Source organism: Rhinichthys klamathensis, unplaced genomic scaffold (genome assembly GCF_029890125.1).
Source record: "Rhinichthys klamathensis goyatoka isolate OS25496 unplaced genomic scaffold, OSU_Roscu_1.1 h1tg000372l_1, whole genome shotgun sequence".
In the NCBI taxonomy this organism is placed as follows: Eukaryota; Metazoa; Chordata; class Actinopteri; order Cypriniformes; family Leuciscidae; genus Rhinichthys; species Rhinichthys klamathensis.
The window spans coordinates 1,670,814-1,695,823 of NW_026606879.1; the positions used below are offsets into that span (position 1 = coordinate 1,670,814).

The 25,010-nt window shown below is 43.1% G+C and overlaps 1 protein-coding gene across 11 annotated transcripts in view; it reads right to left on the bottom strand.

Moving 5' to 3' along the window:
• Nucleotides 1-3,372: 3,372 nt before the first annotated feature.
• tns1a (tensin 1a) overlaps nucleotides 3,373-25,010 on the bottom strand; it is a 141,520-nt gene continuing 119,882 nt past the window's right edge. For 10 of the 11 annotated variants that reach the window (XM_056233632.1, XM_056233630.1, XM_056233628.1 and 7 more), the window contains 17 exons: nucleotides 21,685-23,214; nucleotides 20,410-20,487; nucleotides 19,675-19,862; nucleotides 19,427-19,502; nucleotides 18,356-18,439; nucleotides 14,420-14,567; nucleotides 13,290-13,930; nucleotides 13,099-13,188; nucleotides 6,124-6,252; nucleotides 5,947-6,042; nucleotides 5,710-5,787; nucleotides 5,313-5,384; nucleotides 5,186-5,215; nucleotides 4,260-4,428; nucleotides 4,102-4,170; nucleotides 3,952-3,981; nucleotides 3,373-3,855 (listed from right to left, as the gene is read on the bottom strand). In XM_056233632.1, coding sequence (XP_056089607.1) covers nucleotides 3,714-3,855; nucleotides 3,952-3,981; nucleotides 4,102-4,170; nucleotides 4,260-4,428; nucleotides 5,186-5,215; nucleotides 5,313-5,384; nucleotides 5,710-5,787; nucleotides 5,947-6,042; nucleotides 6,124-6,252; nucleotides 13,099-13,188; nucleotides 13,290-13,930; nucleotides 14,420-14,567; nucleotides 18,356-18,439; nucleotides 19,427-19,502; nucleotides 19,675-19,862; nucleotides 20,410-20,487; nucleotides 21,685-23,214 — 3,650 coding nt within the window. In that variant the 3' untranslated portion in view covers nucleotides 3,373-3,713. The remainder of the gene's footprint in view (nucleotides 3,856-3,951; nucleotides 3,982-4,101; nucleotides 4,171-4,259; nucleotides 4,429-5,185; nucleotides 5,216-5,312; nucleotides 5,385-5,709; nucleotides 5,788-5,946; nucleotides 6,043-6,123; nucleotides 6,253-13,098; nucleotides 13,189-13,289; nucleotides 13,931-14,419; nucleotides 14,568-18,355; nucleotides 18,440-19,426; nucleotides 19,503-19,674; nucleotides 19,863-20,409; nucleotides 20,488-21,684; nucleotides 23,215-25,010) is intronic. The other variant, XM_056233633.1, reaches the window with a different exon arrangement.

Below are 25,010 nucleotides of genomic sequence, written 5' to 3' on the forward strand. Positions count from 1 at the left end.
AATCCTTTTTGGTGCCAAATATAACCTTTCTTATTCCATAAAGGTTCCATAAAGAACTAGCTTTGAAAGTGCATAAAATATCCTGTAAGTTTCAAGAAATCAAAACTTCCTTTGTTAGTCCAAAAACAGCTTTTATTGAAACCGAGCTCAGTCCCGAGTCAAGACAGACAAGTCCCAAGTCAAGTCCGAGTCAAGACAGGCAAGTTCAAGTCAAGTTGCAAGTCCTCGAAGTTTAAGCTTCAAGTCTTAAACAAGTCATTAGTGCTTTTTGCACAAATTAGTGTCTCAGTGTTAATTACTGAAATGTATGTAACGTTCACCAGCTGGAGTGCACTTGAGAGCCACCAGAGGGCACTCCACATCAGACTATTGTCATTCCCTCACAAACTACATTTCCCATAGCTCACTGCCCGGACTCTTCATCCGTTATCACAATCACCTGTGTCTCATTATCTTGTTTAGCTCACCCCATATAAGCCTGGTTTTCTCATTCATTATCTGCGAAGTCTTGTTTAGTGTTACACTGCAATTCCGAGCATTCTCCCTGGTTTCATGTCTCTTGGTTTTGGATTTCTTGCCTGTTCTGTGGATTACTCTTTTGCCTGTGTTCCCTGCCTTGTTGTGTTTGTTTGTATGGACTGCCTGCCTGTGTTTGACCTTGCCTGTACTTTGGATTACATCTTTGGATTACCCTGTTCAATAAATACTGCATTTGGATCCTCACCTTCTTGTCTCGGAGCAGTTCATGACAGAAACACAGATGCATAAGAAATAACTGCTACCATACCATGCTTTACAAGTGAGAGAGGAAACATGCAACATGAATGGAGACAAACTCATGAAGACAGTCATTTAAAAATGATGTGCTACCATACTTAATACTAAGAGAGAACCAATGTGAGTGAAATGAATGTTTGAGTCAGTAAGAGTGATTGATCTTTTCTTTGGGCACTATGATGCATTGCACTTGCAAAAGATCAAATTGGCCAAAAGTCTGTCAGACAGTTGTGCACGATGGGGTCGTAGTATGATGCCTCCATGGCTGAAAACACGCTCCACTGGAGCACTAGAGGCAGGCACTGCCAAGACCCTGATGGCCACTCGGAATAGTGCAGGAAGGGCGTTCCGGTTTATAGTCCAGAACCAGAGGGCGTTCTGTCCTTCAGATATGTCAATGTAGTGACTTAGCTGATATGCTGGAATGGTTCCAATGTTTTGCCTCTGTCTCTCTCTTATGATATGCTGCAAACAGCCCCATGGCGACGTATCAAGCGTCACGTGACACTTTTTGGGTCATATTTACAAAACGGAAATCATCCATTTCTCCCAAAAGACATGAAAGTGTGTGGCTGGTGAACAGGGAGAAGACTCTATAGTTACCTATAGGCTAAAATGTGCATTTATTAAGCGCTCTCTGGCTCAGTGCCAAAAGTGCAAAAGCAGCGCTAATCGGCGCTGTGATCCTGCGTCAATGATACAGTGCTACTACAGTGATTACATCTGATCTGTGGTTTTAGAAGGTAGGTCAAGTCTTTCCAAGTCACAGTGCTCAAGTCAGAGTCAAGTCGCGAGTCATTGTTGTCAAAGTCTAAGTCGAGTCGCAACAACTCATCAGTTTTGGGACTCGAGTTCAAGTCAAGTCCATGTCATGCGACTCGAGTCCACAACCCTGTTATTAGTAAGCTTCTAAACTGCATTGCAATTCCACAAAATGACAGCATACCTTTCTGTTTAATCACAATACACTGGATTTTTCTATCAATGTATTTCAACATGGTCAGCATTCACCAACCACAAAACATCCTAAAAATATATACAACTAAAAGTTGTTCACTTTGTGATTTTTGTTTTTATTTTCAACTGCACATGATCTGTCAAATTGCTCCTTTTTGACCATTTGAAAATAGACAAAATGACTGTAAACCCCACAGTTCCTCGCACTTCATCCATGATCACTCTCCTTAAAACCGTGGAACATTGCAGTTGCAGCTAGAACTCACTTTGAAAAACAGTAAAACCTTACATTAATTATTAAACATTATTATTTAACTGCTTTGACTTTCTACCAATGGCGTACTTAACTCAGAGTTTACTTGCACCGTCATTGCCTCTTGTTATAGAGAAATCTATAACAAAACACCCTCCATCCTGTCAATTAATTTAGATAATTTATTATATTCAATCTCTTTTGCCCCATCTATGATTATAAAGCACTTAATGACGGTGAACAGAGAAGGAACATCCTATAACAACCTAGTTACTGACAGGATGGACGGTGCATTACATGAAATTCCATATTCTTATGGCAAACACATTACATTGCCTCTTTTACATTTCCATAGACAACGGCAAATAACTGACCTCCCTTTGACCAATAACATAATCCATGTCAATTGCAGGAGCTGTTTGATTCACACACATAATGGCAGCACTCATGGCAAATATATACGTGTATTGGTGTTTTTTAATCTAAAATACTTTTTCTCAATTTCTTCCACATTCATGCCTTTTCATTCTAAAACACCTAACAATGACACAGTGAACACATTCAAATAAAGACAAAAACTGTAACATACATTTTACATCAAGAGCTTCTCAAAACCTGATTTTCATATTTTAGCTAAAATAATTCATTTTTAACTTTTAAGTCGTTTTTCTTTTCTTGTAGACTATACACTATTTTTAAATATTATTTATGAGTAATACTGCAACAAAAATAAATATTCAGTAAATGTCATGGTTTGTCATAATACATTTTAGACAAGTACAAAATGGACCTACCCATGCACTCAAATAGTATGCAACAAAATGTTGTTGTATATTTGTCACTGACAGGGGCAAAGCTGTGAATGGGATGTTGAGCACAGTTCAGAAAAAAGCTAAACATCTACTACCACAGCCAGGAGATTGTGGGTAGAGCCAGTGGGATCTTTACTATCCATATGGATATCTCAGCAGAAAGTTTCCAGTGACTGCAGTGAAGTTGCTAGTTCCATGTCCACAGGCAAGTGTAGAAAGTCTTTTTGTGTTGATCAATTTGGCAAGCCTGGGGGCAAGGTGAATTTTTTTTTGTCGTCATTTTTTGGACCACTTTTTTCCCCCAACAGATTTGGTCTGTTATTTGAAGTTGAAGATGAAGTGAAAAGCTAAATTCTGCAAAATGTTTTTCTGAGTAACAGCAGAGCAAACTAAAGTCCCCTGAATTCAGAGAAAATGACTTACTCTTGTGAATCTTGCAAGCAAACATGCAAAATCTTCATACTTTTCACATGAGGACACAGAAAGAGTTTTTGACTTGTCTGATCTTATTTCTTTTTTTTCTTCTTTTTTTCTACCTTTGGTTGTTCAATCACAATAATGGCATTTTTATCTAAATTTTTTTTTTTTTTTTGTAAAGTTCTGCCTCCTGATATGGAAAGCCAGAGGGACTACCTTTATCCCTGCCATATACACTTACTACCTTAACCCTGGCACACTCTGCAAAAATCTGCTTTTCAGCAAGATCTTTACTAAAAAAACAGCATCGTTTTCAAATCTTCACAAAGAAGAAAGAGTAAGAGCCCAACCCCCAAAGTTATTCAACAAAAATAAAGTAATACAGTATGTAAAAAGAATAATCCACTCTGGAAAAATAAGATAAGAATAACCAAATCCTCTTTGGCAAGAAAATTCAGACTTGTGTGGAGAAATCAAGATGGTTGCTTGGCAGCCACTCAAGGTTTCTGAGTGTTCAGCATGACGTTGGAGACAAAACGGATAATGTCTGAAGCAGGCTGGTCTGGTTCCAGCTCAGCAAACAGGTGACTCACATTATCAGTTGTGCTGCCTTGTTTTCGAGCCACAAACCCAAACAGTCTGCATTATAAACCAGAGTGAATATTTGTTAGAGCAATATATTTCTCTCTTTAACTAAATTTGACAATGATTCAATTTTCAATGTGGCATACTCACTTTGCTACACCACCCTCTGCTTTGTTCCACCTGTAAGAACAATGAGCCAGAGGATCTCATTGAATTTAATGGCAAACATATTTCCGAAATGATTAAATGTACATGGATCATGCAGAAAAGTAAACTAAAATATCTAACCAAAACACTCACTTTCTATCTTGTGGGTCCAAATTGCAGTATGTTATCATGTTGATCGGGTAATGACGTCTGAAAAAAATCCTTCAAGGAAAAAGAAGTTTGGTTATACAAAGGACACATGCTTGATTCAAGACAACAGTTTAAAAATAAATCCTATTAAATCCACTCACTTCCTCTGATTGTCGGTGAGTGTAATGCCCTGTATGGACACTTTGAAATGGACAATGGTTGCCATAGGAGCAGATTTGGCAGCAAACGTTTCAGTGATGGCTTTGGCCACAGCCTGAGGACCGGTCAGAGATTCCATATCCACAGAGTTTATGTACAAAACATTACATGCTAGGGGAAAAAGATAAAATAAGTGCAAAATAGAGGCTGCATCCTGAAACTTGTTTGTCTCAAACAACACCAAAACAGTATCATGCAAAAAAAACAACAACATGTCATAGCTATGATCTGAAGTAAAAGCAGAGCTTCAGGATCAGAAAGTAAAAGTCCTCCTCAGTATTTTGTTCCAATCACCTGGATTTGCTAATTAGCACAGCTTTTCAGCCAGGAGATAGAACTAATTAGTGAAATCAGCTGGCTGAGTTCATGGGTGGAATAAACATATGGCAGGACTTTTACTTTCTGACCCCTGGACTTTACACCTCTGGGTAAAAGATACTAAATATAAACTCAGGAAAAAAAGTGCCAAACCACGTGTAACCATATGTACCCCCAGAGGTGTTTGAGAACTTGCAAGTTCCTTGGTGGAAGAGTGTGGTAACGTCTCACAGTAAAAACTGACAAGTCTAGTGCAGTCCATGAGGATAAGATGCACTGTAGTACTTTAAGTGGCAGATTTGGACTTCTACTTTTGATATTAACCTTTAAAAATAAAATAAAAATAAATTGATTTTAACATTATGTTTGTGTTTTAAATACAAAATTAATTCAGATGGCTCTGTTGGTTTGACAAGTCAAGTCAGCTGCTATCACCTTATTCCAGGACCGGTTTCAGGTGCACATGGTGAAAGTACTGTAGATGATGTTCATAGCCAGTAGTTAATACAAAATTAGCATGCAAACCTAGGATAAGATGTGCCATATTTACCATAAAAATCTTCAGTAGGTTTAGGAGGTCCTGAAGTGGTAGAAAATTGACAAGAAATTAGGAGAAAAATAAGATATATAGAGAGCAATAAAGGAAGTGAAAACGAAACAGAAAGAGAGAGACTCACCTGCTCCCTGGTGTAATAATTCCATGGTGGAACAAGTTGGTGTTGCTAACTCCAAGGCCTCTTCATTTGGATCTGTTCACAAATAAAAGTAAGATGAAATACAAATTGACACTGAGTGAAAAAACAGCCAGTGTTTAGGGAACACAAACAAAAACACCATCCACTAAGGCCCTGTTTACACGAAGGGAAAACGCTCCCTGCGATTTGGCCTCTCATTTACACGAAAACCCCATTTTTATCACAGAAAACGATTATTTCTTGTATATTCGTTTCTCTAAATAATCATTGTATAATCATTGTATATTCGTTTCTCTAAATACCCGGCTTTGTGTAAACGTGGCCTGAGAAGAGGTAAATTACAGAGGCTGCAGGAATGGGGTGACAATGGCATTCTCACCTCTTGTAGGAATCATAAGCTTGCATGGAAGAGCCAGAGGTGTGATGGCATGTTGATATACGAGAGCAGACAGACACCCTGTAAAGACACACATACACACACACAAAAGACAAGTTACAGTACACAAACAAGCTGATGGGTGGAAGACTACAGACATTGTATTCAAAGGGTACCAATTTAAGTCAGTGCAATAGACAGCAGACAGAAATACAAACGTCTGTCGGAATTCATTATTACCGAAGTATGGTTCGTTTGGACAACCCTTAAGTCTCACGCCCTTGGCACTGGTTTCAATCAAGAAGTGTCGTACCAACTCATTTGTGATGTCTCCAACTTCAAGGTAAAGAACAAAAGATAAATGAGGAGGAAGGTCTGTTCAGTGATGACTGAAATGATGCCACGTAGTTATTTTACCTTTCTTGTTCTGCTGCATCATTGGAGGGGGAGAGGCTACTTTCATGGCCAAACCATATGCTCCTCTGAACGAGTTACTGTCTCGAATGACAAATGCTCCTGGTTCACGATCTTTAAGAATACAAATGGCTGAAACATACAAATGAGAAAATGTGTCACCAGTCAGTTATACTTCATTATAAAGTGCAAAACACAGTAAACAAAAAATCTTCTGTAATGACCAAAATGGGGCTTTGAGAGGGCTTGGCATTTCTAGTCCTCGAGATCCACTTTTCTGCAGAGTTTACCTCCAATCCTGATCAATGTTTGTCGCGTTCAAATGCTTTGTTGTTTGAAAGAATTAGGAATCATGGAGGATTCATACTTGCCTGTTTCTTGGGGAAATGTTATTTTAACACCATACACCAGATGTTAGACCAACAGAAAGAAAAAGAAAAACACAAACAGTATCTAATACATGTAAATAAATGTTGATAAGTGGAATGCTGCACTGTGACAATGTTTTTTTGTTTGTTGTTGTTGTAAATATCAATCAAAATGAAAAATCTCCCAAAACAATTATCAATAGGCTTAAATCTAACACTATGAGTATTTAAATATTATACTTAATTAAATGTGCCTGATGGATGTAACGACCATGCAAAGCACACAATAAAGATATACCAGTCACAGAAGAAAACGTACTCGGTTACTAACGTAACCTCGGTTCTCTCTAGAGAGGGAACGAGTACTGCGTAATAGCTTTACGCTAGGGGAAAAACTCTTTTCCGCGAGATATTGAAGCCAAAAATTATCCTTTCATTTTTTATTAATGCAAAACGCTTTGCAGCAGCAAGCAAACATAGGCGAAACAGCTCGCGCGCCTATTGGTTGCTCTGCAGCAAATGCAGCAGCCTATCGAGAGAGACTCTGCATGACGTAATGACCAATGGGGGCAATTCGCGCCCATATCGTCACGTCCCGCCAGAAGGGGCGTGGTCTCGCCCTATAAATATGCTCGTTAGGCTGATACAAGCTGGTTTTTATCGCTGAAGCGAACCAGAGCGTATTCCACGCACGGCAAGATACGCAGTACTCGTTCCCTCTCTAGAGAGAACCGAGGTTACGTTAGTAACCGAGTACGTTCTCTTACGAGAGTATCTCTCGTACTGCGTAATAGCTTTACGCTAGGGGAACACAATGCAACACGCCGTGCGTAAAGGGATCCAACACCAAAGTCCCAGGGGCCGAAGCCCAGGGCTCATGTAGTGCATAATCACCATAAACTCACATAGAGTAAAGGAAGAGAGGCTGGAAGCGTCATTCCCTATAAAAAGCACCCAGCGGGGCTATTATATGACCATCAAACGCGCAGCCAGGGTGAAAGCATTCAGCCTGATCTGGGTGGCCATACGTGAGTCAACACTCATGGGGCTGCAGTAAACTCAGCATCTGGGCCGCAGAGCGGGGCAGATAGCACTGAATTTAGACCGCCAAAAGCTTAGCTTGTAAGGCGGGTACCTCCAGGTTATAGTATTTTATAAATGTAGACGGCGAGGCCCAGCCCGCGGCCGTACAGATATCTTGCAGGGAAACCCCGCTAGACCATGCCCACGAAGAGGCCACGCCTCTCGTGGAATGCGCCCTGACACCCAAGGGGCAATGTAAGCCCTTCGCAGAGTAAGCGAGCGCGATGGCATCCACTATCCATCTGGATAGGCTCTGTTTTGAGGCGGCGAGTCCCTTGGAACGCCCGCCGAACAAAACAAAAAGCTGCTCCGTCTGTCTGAAAACAGACGAGCGTGCCACATAAGCTCTCAATGCCCTGATGGGGCAGAGGAGACTTGCATCCTCCTCCTCACTGAGAACCGGAAGGGCAGACAGGGAAATGACCTGGGCCCTGAACGGCGTGTTGAGGGATTTCGGGACATACCCGTGTTTCGGTTTGAGAATGACCTTTGAGTCATTAGGCCCAAACTCCATACACGACGCGCTTACTGAAAGCGCCTGTAGGTCCCCTATGCGCTTCACTGAAGCGAGAGCCATGAGAAACACTGTCTTGAACGACAGGTGTTTCATGTCCACCAGCTGGATTGGCTCGAACGGGGCGCCTTTCATGGCCTCCAAGACCGTGGAAAGGTCCCACGTCGGGACTGAAGGGGGCCTTGGAGGGTTCAGCCTCCGAGCTCCCCTAAGGAAACGCACGACTAAGTCGTTTTTCCCAAGCGACTGGCCAGACACCGGTTTTGCAAACGTTGCTATGGCCGCCACATATACTTTGAGCGTGGATGGGGTCCTGCCCTTATCCAGTAGCTCTTGAAGGAAGGAAAGCACTTCCGCAACCCCGCACTCCACAGGTGAAAGGCTCTGGTGAAAGTGCCAGATCGAGCCCTCCGCCTGAGAGAGGAGGTCTCTCCTCAATGGTACAGGCCATGGGGCAGTGCTGGTCAGCTGCATCAGGGCAGGGAACCACGTCTGGTTCGTCCAGAGCGGGGCTACAAGCAGCACTGGGCATCCGTTTTCCCTGATTCGTTCCAACACCTGAGGCAGGAGCGAGACAGGAGGAAAAGCATACAGGGGGCAGCGGGGCCAAACATGAGCCAGCGCGTCCTTGCTTTTCGAGAAAAACTCCGGGCAATGAGCGTTTTCTTGGGACGCGAATAGGTCCACCTGAGCTCTGCCGAACGTTTTCCACAGCAGCTGGACCGTCTGCGGGTGCAGCGACCATTCCCCTGCTGGAACGTTGTTCCTGGACAGTCTGTCTGGTCCCACGTTCAGGTGACCAGGCACGTGCGCCGCTCTCAGTGAGAGCAGGTTGTGCTGAGCCCAAACCAGGAGGCGTTCCGTCAACCTGTAAAGGTTTCGTGACCTGACGCCGCCCTGGCGATTTATGTATGCCACCACCGACATGTTGTCCGACCGGACCAAGACGTGGTGGCCTGTTATCTGGGGACAAAAACGCCGTAGCGCTTTGTCGACTGCTATCATCTCCAAGCAGTTTATGTGAAGGAGCTTTTCCCGTTCTGACCACAGGCCAGCTAGCGGTCTGCCCTCGAGCAGCGCTCCCCACCCCGAGGTGGAGGCGTCCGTAGACACCACCTTCACGCTCGAAGCGGTCCCCAGACTTACACCTGACTGATACCAGTCGGTTTCTCTCCAAGGTTTCAGAGCTGAAACGCACTGAAGGTCGACCCTGAGGCGAAACAGACCCGCTGTCCATGCCCTGGGTGGAACCCGCGTCTTCAGCCACATCTGCAGTGGGCGCATGCGGAGCAGGCCCAACTGGAGTACAGAGGCTGCTGAGGCCATCAGCCCCAGCATTTTCTGAAACCTTTTGAGCGGGACTATCGCGCCGTGGCGGAAGGATTTCACGCCGCGCTGAATATTTAGCACGCGCTCTGGTGACAGGCGTGCTGTCATGGACAGCGAGTCCAACACGGTTCCCAGAAAGGAAATTTTCTGACTGGGAGACAGTGAGCTCTTCGCCCAATTGACTGTGAGGCCCAGCTTCTCGAGGTGCTCGAGCAATGCGGCCCTGTGTTCTATGAGCTCCGATCGTGATCGAGCTAGAATCAGCCAATCGTCCAAGTAGTTCAGAACTCGCATGCCCTGAAGTCTCAGGGGCGCGAGCGCCGCGTCCATGCACTTCGTAAATGTACGAGGCGCTAGGGACAGGCCGAACGGCAGGACTGTGTATTGATATGCCTGGCCCTCGAAGGCGAATCTCAAAAATCGCCTGTGATGGGACGCTATTTGTATTTGGAAATAGGCGTCTTTCAGATCTATCGACATAAACCAGTCCCCGAAGCGCACCTGCGCGAGGATTTTCCTGGTCGTAAGCATTCTGAACTGGCGCTTCACAAGCACTCTGTTCAGCTGCCGCAGATCTAAAATGGGTCTGAGACCCCCATCCTTTTTCGGTACCAGAAAATATCTGCTGTATAGGCCCCCTTCGCTCTGAGCCTGAGATAAAGGTTCTATAGCCCCTTTGCTCAGTAGTTTCGCTATTTCGGCACGAAGTAGATGAGATACTTCGTTTTTCACCGTAGTTTCGACGCGCGCCGTATAACGGCGCGGGCGTCGAGCGAATTGTAGCGAATAGCCTCTCTTTATAGTGTTCAGCACCCATTCTGAAACCCCGGGAAGCTTTGACCACGCATCTGCGTGAATAGCTAGAGGCAGAATGAAATCCGGGCTCTGGCCGCGACAAAACGGCAGCTCGAGAGCCTGGGCATACTGGGAACACAACACCGTGTTTACAGCGTTCGAGGCGGGGGGCGCGCTGATCACAGCGGGCGACCTGGCCGCGCTCAGCTTTTTTATGGCAGATTGTGCAGAAAAAGCGAGCGGGGGAGATCCCGTGGGAATCGGCGTGTCTGTGAGAAAATGTGGGCGCGGGGCTGCGGGCACATTTAATACACTGAAAACACTGTCGTTCATGGCCGACTGAATGTGTGTTGGTTTCGTTTTTACAGAAACCATGGGACACGCAGCATGTAGTGTGAGCGGGCATGGTGACATGGGCGCGTTTACTACATTGTTTGCACAATCGACCTGAGTCGAGTTTATTTGTGCTAGCCCTGCACCGTGGCGGGCTGTGTCTGGGTGTGGGAATGGGCACTGGGTGGGCATTCTTACAACACTCATAACACCATCGGCCGTGGCCGGATTGTTTGTGCGAGCCCTGCATTTTTGCGGGCTGTGTTTGTGTGTAGAAATGAGCCCTGGGTTGTAGGCATTTTCAATACACTCATAACACCATCGGCTGTGGCCGGAATATCAGAAAATACACCATTTATGTGATTTATCTGGGTCGCCGTGGGAACAGCATTAGTGTGCAGGCAAGCGGGCATGGTACTGGCTTGCTTACTGCAAAATACACTGGAACAGTCACATTTTCTGGAACTGAACGAGCGAAAATTTCAGTGGAAGTCTGGCCACGGCGAGACTGAAACACCGTCAATTTCCTAGGAGGCTAGGAAGACTTGTGTTGGTTTCGTTTTACAGAAACCGTGGTAGTGTTTGTGGGCACTGGGTTGTGGGCACATTCACTACATTTAATGCACAATTGTGCGAGCCCTGTACCGTGGCGGGCTGTGTTTGTGTGTAGAAATGAACACTGGGCTGTGAGCATTTTATTACACTTATAACACCATCGGCTGTGGCCGGAAAACCAGAAATACAATGATTTTTCTGGGTCGCCATGGAAACGGCCTTTATGTGCAGGCAAGCGGGCCGTGGTACCAGCTTGTTTACTGCAAAATACACTGGAACAGTCGCATTATCTGGAACTGAACGAGCGAAAAGTTTCGGTGGAAGTCTGGCCGCGGCGAGACTAAATTTTTTATCTGCTGCGAGAGCCGGGATCGAACACGGGTCTCCCGCGTGAAAGCTTCAGGTTCCGCCACTGGGCCACAGGGAGAACTACACTAGCACAAGCAGATAAGAGAGCGTCATCACAGTTTTGTGTGTGTCGGCGTTTGTATGCAGGTGTGCGTGTTATACAACAGGCTCATTGCTGCAATAATGACATTTTCAGCCGCTCAAACTAGGAGCTGAGAAATGTTTGAGAAATGGAGATTAATCCGGCCTCGGCGGGGACTAAAACACACTCTTTTCTCATTTGCCGGTGACGCACGCCCATGGGGGGCGGGGTAGAATGCTGGCCCGTTTCCTTGACGACTCGCGGACAGAAGGCGGAGGTCCACAGAGGTTCAACGGCCTGAGAGAGCAGACGCATCAGCTCAGTCTCAATGCCGGCTCTCTTACCAGTGGTCTGGCGGGAAACGCTAGCGGAGGGGAGATCCACGGAGCTCGCCCAATCCTCACTATCGGACGCCAGAAGAGAACACGCCTCGGAGGGTTCGTCAGGCTCGTGGATGGACGCGGCGGCAGGCGGCGGCCGTTGTCCGTCAGTGAGCGACTCGAGCGAAGCCGGCGAAGCAGGCGGGCGAACCGGCGAGCTTTGGCGGGCTGGAGATAGCTCGGGAGCGCGCTGGGCGCGGCGCTTTTTACGGCGCGGCGTCACGGCGGGCTGGTGAAGGCTCGGAGAATGATGCCAGGCGCGTCCTCAGAGTCACCATGGGCAAAAACTCGCAATGAGGGCATCCGCCGTCAGCGAGCGCGATAGCCGCGTGATCCTCACCCAGACAGGAAACACAGATGACGTGTCGATCTCCATCGCTGAGCGGGGCGCGGCACGAGCCACAGGAAGGCATCTTTAAAAAGACGCTTCTCTTTTTGTGAGAGAAGTGTAAGTCGCGTCAAGTAAGCGAACAAACACTTCTCAACAGAGAAATACACACAGAGTATTTGAAAGGATATATAACGCCGGAAAGCGCAGCAGGTACGGCAGATGAAGGTGGCGAGGCCAGCGACTCCAGAGCTCGTCCCGCTGAAAGGCTTGCTTCGACGGCGCGGCTTCTCACTCCGGATCCAGCGATGCGTGTGCTTCGCTGAAGAGGTAAAAATCAGCTTGTATCAGCCTAACGAGCATATTTATAGGGCGAGACCACGCCCCTTCTGGCGGGACGTGACGATATGGGCGCGAATTGCCCCCATTGGTCATTACGTCACGCAGAGTCTCTCTCGATAGGCTGCTGCATTTGCTGCAGAGCAACCAATAGGCGCGCGAGCTGTTTCGCCTATGTTTGCTTGCTGCTGCAAAGCGTTTTGCATTAATAAAAAATTAAAGGATAATTTTTGGCTTCAATATCTCGCGGAAAAGAGTTTTTCCCCTAGCGTAAAGCTATTACGCAGTACGAGAGATACTCTCGTAAGAGAACTCGGGCATCAAAATGATCTAGGAAACTCGTATTTACGAAATTTCCAATAGCATGTGAAGGCAGCATAAGCTCTGCAGGGAAGTGGATCTTGAGAGCCAGAGTGGCCCACCCCTGTGTTTTATTATGGCCGCTCCTGTGACAGAAGGGTTCGGCTCCACTCTACACGGATTCAGGGAAAACAGTATGTGAAAACTGATATTAAATCTCTCACCTTGTTCCCTGGAGATTTCTGGTTTGTACCAATATTTGGATGTATCTTGAACAAATTTGATATTCAATCTAATATCTGGAGGTCCATCGGCTGAAAACAATAAATGGTTTGCTGAATAGTTTATCAAGTAAGTACACATCTGTTTCTTTTAGTGATTTCATTTATATGGTTAGCTGTATTTCTTATCTTACCATATATTGAGGTGATTTCAGGTCCTTGTGGTGGCGATTGTGTAGGAGTTGGAGCTTTCCTACTTTCTGAGCTGTCTGCTGGAAAACTTTCAGAATTTACTGCAATGGATCCCGCTCTTATGTCCAGGGGCAAGAACAGTGAGGGGCTACAGGATTGCTCTAGGGGAAATGTGGGGGTAGCAGGTCCAGGCTGAACCATAGAAGTGGTGCTTTGCCTGGACTGTGACCCATGTCTCTCATCTGGAGTGGCCTGGCCCCTAGATGGAGCTTTGTGATCTGGGCTAGAGGCAACTGCAGGTGAGGGGTGACGGTCTAGCACAGGACTTGGCGGGATGAATTTGCCACTGCGACCCAAAAGAGGACTGTTGGGAGTGGTTGGTTCACTGCTGCCACTGGCTGTTGGTATACGTCGCCCCAAAGCAGGGCTGCTCTGACCACCAAACCTACGTTGAAGGGCAGGGCTTGGCGGTGTATTGGTGGCCACCGTACGGTGGAGTGTGTTGGGGCTTCCTGGAACATGATGAACACCCATGATGTTAACAGTGGCCTCATCAGGGTTAAGGTAAGTAAAGGTGTCTGGAAAGAGAGGAGCCCGGATGGGCTCAGATGGAAATGATGGAAAGGCAGGCTGACTGCCAAAACTGTTTGGAAACAAAAGAGATAAAAAGAGAAAGTGTGAGTACATAAAAGAAAACAGATACATTTCACCCAAACAAATGAGGACACATATTTTTGTAGTGTAGTTCTTGAGGAACTATGTAATTAGAGATGCATTTTAGCACCATGTTCAGAGTAAAAAAGCCAAATTTGCTCACATCTCAGGCACATGTTAATGTTGTGATTAGTAATTAATGGTAATTCTTTATGATTTGTCATAGTTAATAGTTCTTAATGAGGCTAATCTTATTCAGTAATTATTGATTATCTAATAAGGAAGTATCTCAGTCATAAATGTGTTATTACTTACTGATTAGTTAATCTTGTTTCCATATTAGTTAATAGTAGTAGCTGAAGTGTTAATGTAGCACTACCCATTTTTCCTGCAGTGCTTCCTATGACAGACCATTATTCTGATGTTTTACCATATTTTGGATTTGAAAAAGGGATGGTGGTCAGATAACAGCACTTACCCATCAGAACAAGATTTGCTAACTGGCTGAGGTGGGTTGAAAGTGTGTGCAGGAGGAACTGGTCTTTCAAAAGCAGAGGAGTATGGATGCTGCAATGGAGAAATCAATCCTCCTCCTCGGACTCCTGTCCCCATGAAACCATGTGGCTCTATAAGAAAAACAAAAACATAAACAAGAAATATAACTTGGGAATACGAAAACAATATATATCTGTGAATAACTTTTACTGCCACTGTCTCAACATTATATAATACAAATTTGGGCAGTATGTGATTAAAGCTCTAGGATGAGTTCAAAACAGTTGGTTTTTAACAAAATTCAAAATGGCAGATGGGTACGATGGGTAATATTGTATTAGGACTTGGTCTTGGATGACCGAAATAGGAGGCTTTGCAAATATGGCTGCCGAGTGAACAGACTTTCCTTGAAAGGGACTTTGAGCATGCTCAGGGCATTGTATAAATCAGGGGTAGCCGACCCCGCTCCTGTCCTCCGCTCCTGTGCTGCGTTCCAGTCCAAAATTGTCATGCCCTTCACTCACTAACTTCCCTCCGTCTCGTTCACTCGTTCACGTCATTGCTTACGTTGCATGAGTGCCCACTACTGGCGTAAACTGCAATGGGCTGAATTGGAACGTCCTAAGCCCTTGATCACTTGGAATCAGCTATGGAGTTGATTTATTATTTAAAAAAAATGTCCCTTTAAAAATTTGTTTAATGCAGCATCCAAATGTATATAGATGTGTTTGGGTTGTTTTAAATAAAAAATTTACAAAGTGGAACACACTTAAAAATGGCGGCAGGGATTCCCCCGAGGGGAAGTGCTTAGGGAAGTTCGCAAGTGCGTGTCGAAAAGTGGACTGGAACGCAGCACTGGAGAGCAACAGTCCTGCAGAGTTTAACTCTAATCAAACACACCTGAACATGATCCAGACAGGTGAGTTGGAGCAATTTGGTTCATGAAATATGTATTTTTCTTTTTGTTACACTTTATGCTGCCTTATTAGGAGAAATGTAAGGTGTTTGAGCATGTTTATTTATCATTTGAATTTTACTGGGAAACAACTTTCAGAGTCACCGAGAAGAGCCCTTTGTCAAAATATTTGGTAACGCTTTAGATTACAGCCCGGAAAGTACTGTGTAATTAAAGCGATTTTACAGCGTAACCTTCGGTAATTAAAGTGTACCTATAACGTACTTACAATATAAGTATAAGGGAACAATATGTAAAGTTTGGGGAATAAAGGGGTAACAACCAGGAGAATTAAAAAAATATTTATACTGTAAGTATTATAGAACTAAGGGGTACTTATTCTACTATTATGATACAACAATCTTACATTTGGTAGCAATTTAGTGAGAACTCTGTGTACCTTTTTGAAATAATGGTGAACCAATACATACTGTATAGGCTTTTTAAAAATTACAGGGTACATATCTATGCATTTATAAAGTAATCTTTTTAACAAAACTGCACGGAAAATGAAAACTATTGCAACTTTTGCTTAAATATTGGGGAAAGATACTCTTGTTTCATGTTCCATGTAGTTACAGGGTAAGTAAAATAAAAATGCATACACACAATCTTATATCACTGACTCGGAAACCTTTATTTATTATACAAGCACCACTTACCCTGTAACCACATGAAACCAGATATATTTCCCAGTATATTTAAAAAAAAATTGTAGTAGTCATAGCTTTTCTTGCCTTGAAACCTGTTAGCCCAAACATGAACATCTGCACTTTTGCAGTCAAAAAAATAAATAAAAATAAAATGTTTTTTTATTATAAATGCATAGATATGTACCCTGTCATTTTTAAAAAGCCTATACAGTATGTATTGGTACACAATTATTACAAAAATTTACGCAGTGTATGTTCTCGCTAAATTGCTCCCAAATGTGAGATTGTTGTGTCATAATAGTAGAATAAGTACCCCTTAGTTCTATAATACTTACAGTATATAATACTTACCGATCAGGATTTTTGGGGCCGATCACCGATCGCCGATTACTGGAAGCTGTATCACCCGATACCGATACCGATCACCGATTACAGGGTCTATTTGAAGACTTCTTTTTATCATGTACCATTACTTATTAAACTATATTTAACAACAATGTACATTAAGTATTACATTTAAGAGAAGACAATGCATAATGAATTGACACCTGTGTATTTATTTGCAAGCAACATGTATTATAGCAGCTTGGTTATTGGGAGCAGCTTAGGGCTTGACATACAACTTTCCTGTAGAATATAAAATAAAATGAATAAAAGACAGAACATCTGAGTCTTTAAATTTAGCTTTAGACTACTTTAAACTAAAAACAGCAACAAAAAAGGCTATAGCCAAAATAATGTTTTGAGTCAGTCAGCCATCAGTTTTTCTAATACACTTAAAGGACCACAGGTAGTAAAGTGCACAGCAAAAAAAAAAAAAAAAAAAAAAAAAAAAACTAACAACTTCCATATCTGTATCTATAACTTTGCTTTTTTCTGGGATGCCTAGTCAGATTTTGTGGGTATTTAGAGAGGAAGAGAGAGGTAGAGAAACCTTTTGTGTGTGTGTGTGTGTGTGTGTGTGTGTGTGTGTGTGTGTGTGAAATAATTCCCTTGCAAAATTATTTTAAACAGATTAAGAAAGCCACCACTACTGGTCACATCTATGGTTAGATTGATTTTTTTTAGATCCAGTGAAGTCTGTCCCACCATGTACCTAATTCAAATAAATAAAACATCTTCAGTTAACTAGCAGATCATTCATTTAGTTCGCTATTAAATAAGAAATCTAGCGCTAAAATGTGTTTTTGAACTCAAGCTGCGCGCTCGTTGCCGCGGCGATCAGTTGCATGGATACACTGCTCTGTGCCTCGCGCAGGCTTCACTCGGACACGCGCTTAAATCTATCGCCGTTGCGGACTCTATTCATTCTGGTGTAATCACTGGTCATTGGTTGTTGCGTTAAATCTTACCCAGATACAATAGTGCTATTTTCTGATTGGCTATTGTGTAGCTTGACGAACAGCACCAGAGGAAACGCGCTTGATTCATGCCGGTTCCACAGTGAGAGCGGCGCGGCCAGAGTTTTGGCCGCTGCGGCATATTAAATATATTACAAATAGTTTTTCAGCGTGAGAAATACAATGTGTGGCGGGAGAGCGTGACAAAAGACCGAAATGAATGACTGTCACGCTCAATGCTTGACACTTGAGAGCCCTGTTGTAGAATTGCCAGACCGGTGAAGCCATTTTTACCAGGGCGTAAAAAAATTGTCTCGCAAGTTTTGCGTCATCTGATTGGCTTTTCTGGATCGGCCTTTATAGAGACCGCCGATCACACATCCCAAAGCAATTATCGGCCGATTATGATCGGCGACCGATCAATCGGAGCACCCTTATTACAGTATACATATTTTTTTAATTCTCCTGGTTGTTACCCCTTTATTCCCCAAACTTTACATATTGTTCCCTTATACTTACATGTAAGTACTTTATAGGTACACTATAATTACAGAAAGTTACTCTGTAAATTCCTCTTAATTACACAGTACTTTCCGGGCTGTAATCTAAAGCGTTACCAAATATTTTTACACTATAATACTGAAATACCATTTCAATAGAACCCACATAAACAAGAAGGGTTTTCAGAAGTTAACAGGAGTGAATGTGTGCAGGAGGGAATGTGTAGCATTCTTGAGCATAATGACATCATGTCATTGTATGGGTTTCCACTGTCATCTCAGACAAAAATAACTCTTACCTTCCATACCATCACTAGAATCAGAATCTGACAGCGTCAGACATAAAAAGAGAAAGAGGAGCAGTGACAGTTTTTTTTTTGGGGGGGGGGGGGGGGGGGGGGGGGTTATTAACAGTGTGAATGTGGTGAGAATGCAACTATATTGGACTATATTGGTTTTATAGGAACTCACCTGAGCTGCTTTGTTGTACCAGAGCTTCTGCAGGGTTCTGGGCCTTCAGGCCTGTGGCTGGCAGAGTGGCCTGCCCAGAATGGCCTATTTAAACAAAAGGGGATAAAGGCAGGGAAAAAAAGACTTTGATTGTCAGGTTTAAGCTCTCCATCTCAAAAATGTTATAGATATATATCAATGTCAATAATTTAAGCAGTAAGGATGTGCCCTTGATGCATGCAAATGGCCAAACTCAGAAGCCACAAGGAAGACATGAGTCAAGCAGGGAAATATAGAGTGTTGGCTCCAAGAGTGTTGAAAGTGGAAAATATAAGTCACTTTAAGTTTTATAATAGGCTTCCCTTAAATCATTAGCTTTGCATGAAGGAGCTAAACTACTCACAATATACATACGGAAAGTATAGCTAATTTCAGAGGTAGTTACAACAACAAAATCAGTTACTACGTATGTACTGATACATAGTATCCAACCTCGCGTTATGCATGGACCGCTTCTCACACCTTTAAACATGCTGATAAATAAACAAACAAACAAATACATAGGTCAGGGTAAAAGGCATTTAAGCATTCAGCATTTAGCCTAACCTTGCCACAGAACAGTTTTGCAGCCTCCCTTGTCACAGCAGATTCAGCAATTCTATGTAAGTTCAGTATTCAATGCAAATTCTTTTCAAGAATATTTTCATCATTGTTTGGTATTTGAAAGCTATAACTTCCATATGTGCTTAGTCCATCCAAAACATTTTTCAACAGAGGAATTAATATTATGATGGAATGGAAGTATGCAATGTTTTTCACATTCTGTAAGTGGTATACAATTAATAAAAATATCACGAAAGTAAAAAAAGCAATTGTTATATACAAAAGACATTACCTTCACATTTACCTTTACTTTTCCTCACCTAAAGTCATGACATAATTTTAACTGTCCATAATATATATACTTTTTGTTTATTGTTTGATATGAATCATGATTTCTGCAGGAAGGCTAAAATTACATGTTAAAGAGAATGTGGTAATGTTTTTGGCGACACAGGAAAGGTAGGGGTCAGGACAGGAGATATGTCTCACCACCACTATTGCGGGTAGGACTAAAAGGAACTGATTCCATCTCCTCAAAGGCATCCCTGTAACTATGCACAGGCTTCTGAAAGGGAAAAAAAACGTGTTCAATCTATCACAATAATAATCTATTGTGCTATGTACGGTAATACAACTGAGAGAAGTAAAACAAATGTACAATAACTTATTTAAAACAATACAATGTTAAATAAAATGTTAAAGTTAAATTATATACATGTATTTGTAAAATTATATACCTCCTTGGGTTGTCCACCTGGGTTCATTGCAATTGTGTTGGCAAATTCTGGAGACACAGGTTTCAATGGAGAACACACCCCGAGGGCTGGACTGTCATTTTGGCTACTGAGGTACTGGCTCTCACTGGTGGTTCGTCGGCGTATAGTTGGCATGGCTTCATCTGGGGTTACTATACGTGAATGGGATCCTAAAGAACATGGAAGAGTGTTCTAAGTTCGTTAAACAAATCCAGATCATGTGCAACCAGGGTCTAATTTTAACTTTTTGCCGATGCAGGTGAAAATATACAGGCCATAAATATTCCTTACTTTACTGTATTTTGCTAAATTTCTATTAAATGTGTATTTTGTTTCTAATATCACAAATTACAGCCATTTTACTAAGGTAGACCAGGCCCTACATTCTTCAGTGGCCTCTGGATGCAATGTTTTTGATGACTGAACACTCCTCAGATCCGAGCCTTACATATTGTGTACCAACATTTGTGATCATAGCTGGTTGCATTCAAAAGTTAAGGCCATTTCAGTAAAAGTGGAGCAGCCATGTTGGAATTTAAACTTTGACCTGGTTTTGATATGAAATCCTATTTAAATTTGCATTAATTTATCCAAGCATTCCAGTGATATAAAACTAAAATAAGATGAGGCAAGTAAGATGACAGAGACAGAGAAAAGAGAGAATAGAAGGGAGTAGGGGACAGAGTGAGAGGTGGAGGATTGTGAGAGGGGACAAACCAGAGAAGGAATAGGAACGATGATGTTCGGACCGGATGGACATGCTCTTGGAGATGCCCCGGATGCGAGCGTTGTACTCTGGGTGGAGGAATGGAGTGGGTTGAAGTAGAAGAAGAGGAGAGTGCAGGTGGGGTATCAGTGGTGTGAGGGGTGGTCCACATGCCAAAGCAGAGATAGACAGAAGGGTGAACAACAAGAAAAATGAAGAAATGGTGAATCTGAATTGTAATTTCTGGACCTTGTCATATTTAATTATAGTACAACTCTACATTACTAGAATCTGTTTTTGTAATTATATGTGGATTTCCATATGTGACTAAATAATTAAGTAACCAAAACAATATAGTGGCCTGCTATAGTACTGAGCGGCACAAGAGACACAACAGCCTCCTTAGAATAAGTTTGCTTCAGTGAGCTCTTCCCAGCAATTCAATTAATTGCCAGAAGGTGGTGCTACTATGTATTTTCCTGTAAATTCAATAGTCTGTTGTTCAAACCAGAGAATGCATGGTACAGTAGCTGAAGCACAGCATGGTAAGGGTCTATTCTGGTTGCTGGTGACTTACATCTATGGAGCTATTCACTCCTACATAGAACACAGCGTTGATGTGAACAGTGTGATTGTCTGCCAGGAATACTTTACATCCACATGAGAAATGATGACACATCTATAATCTCCTTTCGTCATTCTTTAGTGTGTAGGTCAACTTTATAGTTCATTATTAGAACATGTGTTCATTGTGTATCCATGCAGTGGGACATACTTTTCAGGGAACTTTTCCAATGTTTATATATTTGGTCTAACTCCTATAGGACTAAATCAGGAGATAAAACTTGATGACAGTTTTATGGCTTACCAGTGCTTGGTGTATTATTTTCTTTGTCAAATATGATTAAATATTAGATCATGCACTCTATTTGAGTGAGTGAGATAACTTGTCCATATTCCGAAGAGTTATATGAAAACAGGAGAAAACTAAGATATATTCTCATGATGTCAAAATGAGCACTGAGGCTAGGTAGAATCATGTCCTGATTATCCATCAAGTTGTCACTTACAAACTTCGATAATGAACCATAATTGTGAGCCAGCTTCAGCTAAAAACATTTTTTCTTGTTTTCTCTAAACTACAGAGGTAAAACCAAGAAAATGTATTACATAATCAATAGATTATTTATAGATTTTACAGATTTTTTTCTTCTTCAAATTTCAAACATCTTGCATATGCATAAAAAAATCATGTATTCAGACCAAACTGTTTCCATCTTCCTTACCTGCCACACGTTGGGCCACAAGACCCTCAATGTTTAGCATCTCTTCCTCAGACTTCGGCTCAGGCTCTTTTACAAGGGTAACAGGGGGAAGTGGTGATGACGATGTGCTGTAGCTTCTCTGAGGGCCTGGGAATGTGCCCTGAAGATCTGGAGAGTAAGACACCTCACTAGTTCCTGGGTAGACATACTGGGGCTTGATTGGAGATGGGAGGGGTAAAGTTGGGGATGGTGTTGTAACTGAACCTCCGCGGATACTGTAGGGATCTTGCTGATAGATTGGTGAATGGGCTTGAGGGGACTGAAAACCCCTTTGATGATGCTCAGATAGTGGAGTCATGGGGTAAGCAGGTGATGATCTTTGTGAGGACTGGCCAAAACTGGCAGAAGAAGAGAGAGGTGGGCCACCAGTGACGCTATAGATGGCCTGGTCAGCCTGGTAAGAAGGTCTGGCTAGTGTCTGGGCAAAAGGTGGTTGGAAAGCTGAGATGTTCTCACCAGGGGGAGCACTCTGAGATTTGGGAACTGGTGTATGTGAAGGCTCCAAGTCAAGCATGAGCATATTTAGGGCATCTATAGACTGTTCTACATCCTGCTGTGATCCTCCTCCACGAGTTGGGAAGTGTGGCAGGGTACCATTCGAGCCAAAGAAGGGGTCATCCACAAGACCATATTGATGCCAAGCACTGAGCCCTCGCTGCACTGCCTCTCGGCTGCTGGTATTACGTTCAGGAGCTTGTGGCATGTACCGGGGTCCTCCATCCAGCACCAGGCCACCATATGACTGCGAGCGATACATTCCTTCGTTCTGCCCACTGTAGTCTATCAGTCCATGTGCTGATGAAGACCCTCGAAGCTGGTGTACAGGCATCTCCTTTTTAGGCCTTCGCTCTAGGAAAGTACCACGTTGTCCGTCTACTTCTACTACAGTGGATTCAGTGACTGCTTTTCTGTCAGCTGGTGTATCTTGACCCTCAAAGGAGGACAGTGTGCCAAGACTGCCTGCACTGTTATCTCCCACCTGGCTTTCCGGTAACTCGTCGTCAATAATATCAGTTTCACGCTCAGCACCTGCTTGTCCGTTAACGTGGACCTGGGCAGGCACAAGGTGCCGCACACCACCCCCTGGGCTTGTGTTGGCAAAAGAGAGGAAATTCTGATGAGAGAGATGTGGTGGTCCCTCAGAACCACTCAGAAGCTGTTCCAACTCTCGGTTCTCACAAGGGCTGATTGCAGTCTCAGGGGGAACTTGGCTCACAGGGCCTGAGCATGACAAAGACTGTTGAGCATCATCTGTGCGGTCTGTCTTAACAGAAGCAGTGGAGTTGCCTGAGTCACTGCTGACAGAAAGGGCGTGATCTGCAGCTGGTAGTGGATGGTTGGCCACTGGAAGAGGAAGAGCGTGTTCAACTACAGGAGGAGCACGGTTAGTTGAATAAGCCCCACTGGCAGACACAATACCCTCAAGAGAGTCTTTCTTCTGAACCTGGACGTAAAGGCTGCTGTTTACTGGACCTTGAGAATGAGCAACGTCTGAAAGAGAGGTTATAAAAATAGCATTAATAGACTCAATTTGTTCGTTTTCTGCATTAAAAATCGTATTAAAAAATTTAAATTTTGCCATCATTTGCTCACGTCATTGAACCTATACATCTTAGTACATATGACACATCCACTATTCTGGACAGTTTCTCTTCTGAAGTCAAATGATAGATTTGACAATGGAGGCCAACAGATCAAATTGAATCCGTTATTAACTGAAAATCTTACCCTCCACCTGAGCTCTCAAATGTCATTTGCGCTCAAGTTCGATTTAAAAAGTAGTGTCTTTAATAAGGATATGCCCAAAGCCTAAATCAGAATTCTAAAAGGCACAAAAAATGTTCAACGGTCGGAGCCCCTAAAGCAGTGGTTCTCAAACTTTTTTCGTTGTGCCCCCTTAATTCTTTAAAGAAATTAACATTGAAATATTTTTTTTTCCTCCAATCTCATATTTTTTCCATCACCAAGGACTGTTTAGGGGCTCCGTAGAATGTGTCATTTCCTTTCTGAACATAGCATTCAGCTACGGGCACATCCCTAGTCTTCAACATACAGTACAAGGTTTGACGTTGACCTTTGGTATGATGTGTCATGTGACCAATCATGACACAGCAAGTTTAAAAAAGCATGATGATATTGGAGGGCAAAGGGGAAGATTTTCAGTGAACAACAATTACAATTTTATTCTGTACCTTGCACAACCTATCACAGTTAGAATTATTTAGAACACCTTCTGTTTGAGTCTCTTCTGCTATTTGCATATATCATATAATCAGCAACAGATCCCCACATCAGACATGAACCTGTATGGATGGCTGCCTATCCTGGATGGTAACGCATCCAAAAGCAGGTCAGTTTTAGCATCATCACACTTTTAAAGGTCCCATGACATGCTTATTTTTGTAGGCTTTGATATAGGCCTTAGTGGTCCCTAGTAATGTATCTGAAATCCTTTTCCCAAAATTCAGCCTTGGTACAGAATTATAGCCACTACAAGCCAGTCCCACAATGAGCTTTCCTTCAGACGTGCCGTTTCGGTGTCTGTAGCTTTAAATGCTAATGAGGAGGAGAAAGGCGGGGCAAGTTGTAGTGCGGGTGTGGCCTTGACCATCTTGCGGCAACAGTACCATGCATGTTTACATTGGATATATTGCAATGGCACGCAGACGCGCAGTCGTTCAAGCATTTCAGTTTGACCCAGAATCTGATCCGGATGGAGAAGCAACGGATGAAGAAGTTGCAACTCAGCGGCTCCAGCAGGACATCTCCGAATGGTTAGTTTAAAATATTATGTCTGGATACGGTACTTTATTCGGATGGTTTACGTATGCTGTTAGTTATTATCATGTAGCTAATGCTAGCCTACTGTTGCCTTTTCATGTTGCTCTGATTTGCTATCGTTTTAAACCTGTATTAGCATTTATATCAGTAATATTTGTAGTTTAGAGAAGACTGTAATGTGGCTTATTTTTTGAATGACAAAGTTCTCCATGTCCTCGTATATTGAAGTCATGTTACACATAACCAATGATTTACACTTCAAGAGTTAACTCTACTCAACACCTGCAAATATATATATATACACACCAGCACCACTGTATTAGTCAGACCTCTGCCATTATTACATGTACCTTTTTGTATAGGTGCCGTTGTGGAAAATGTGCTACCATGCAGTATGCACACAGAAGCTGAGAAGGATGCAGGAACTAAAAAAATACTCCTGTGTTCATTTGTACATTCTATTATTGAGCAACGGCCGTGCTTCGCTCGTTCACCCGCCATGTCTC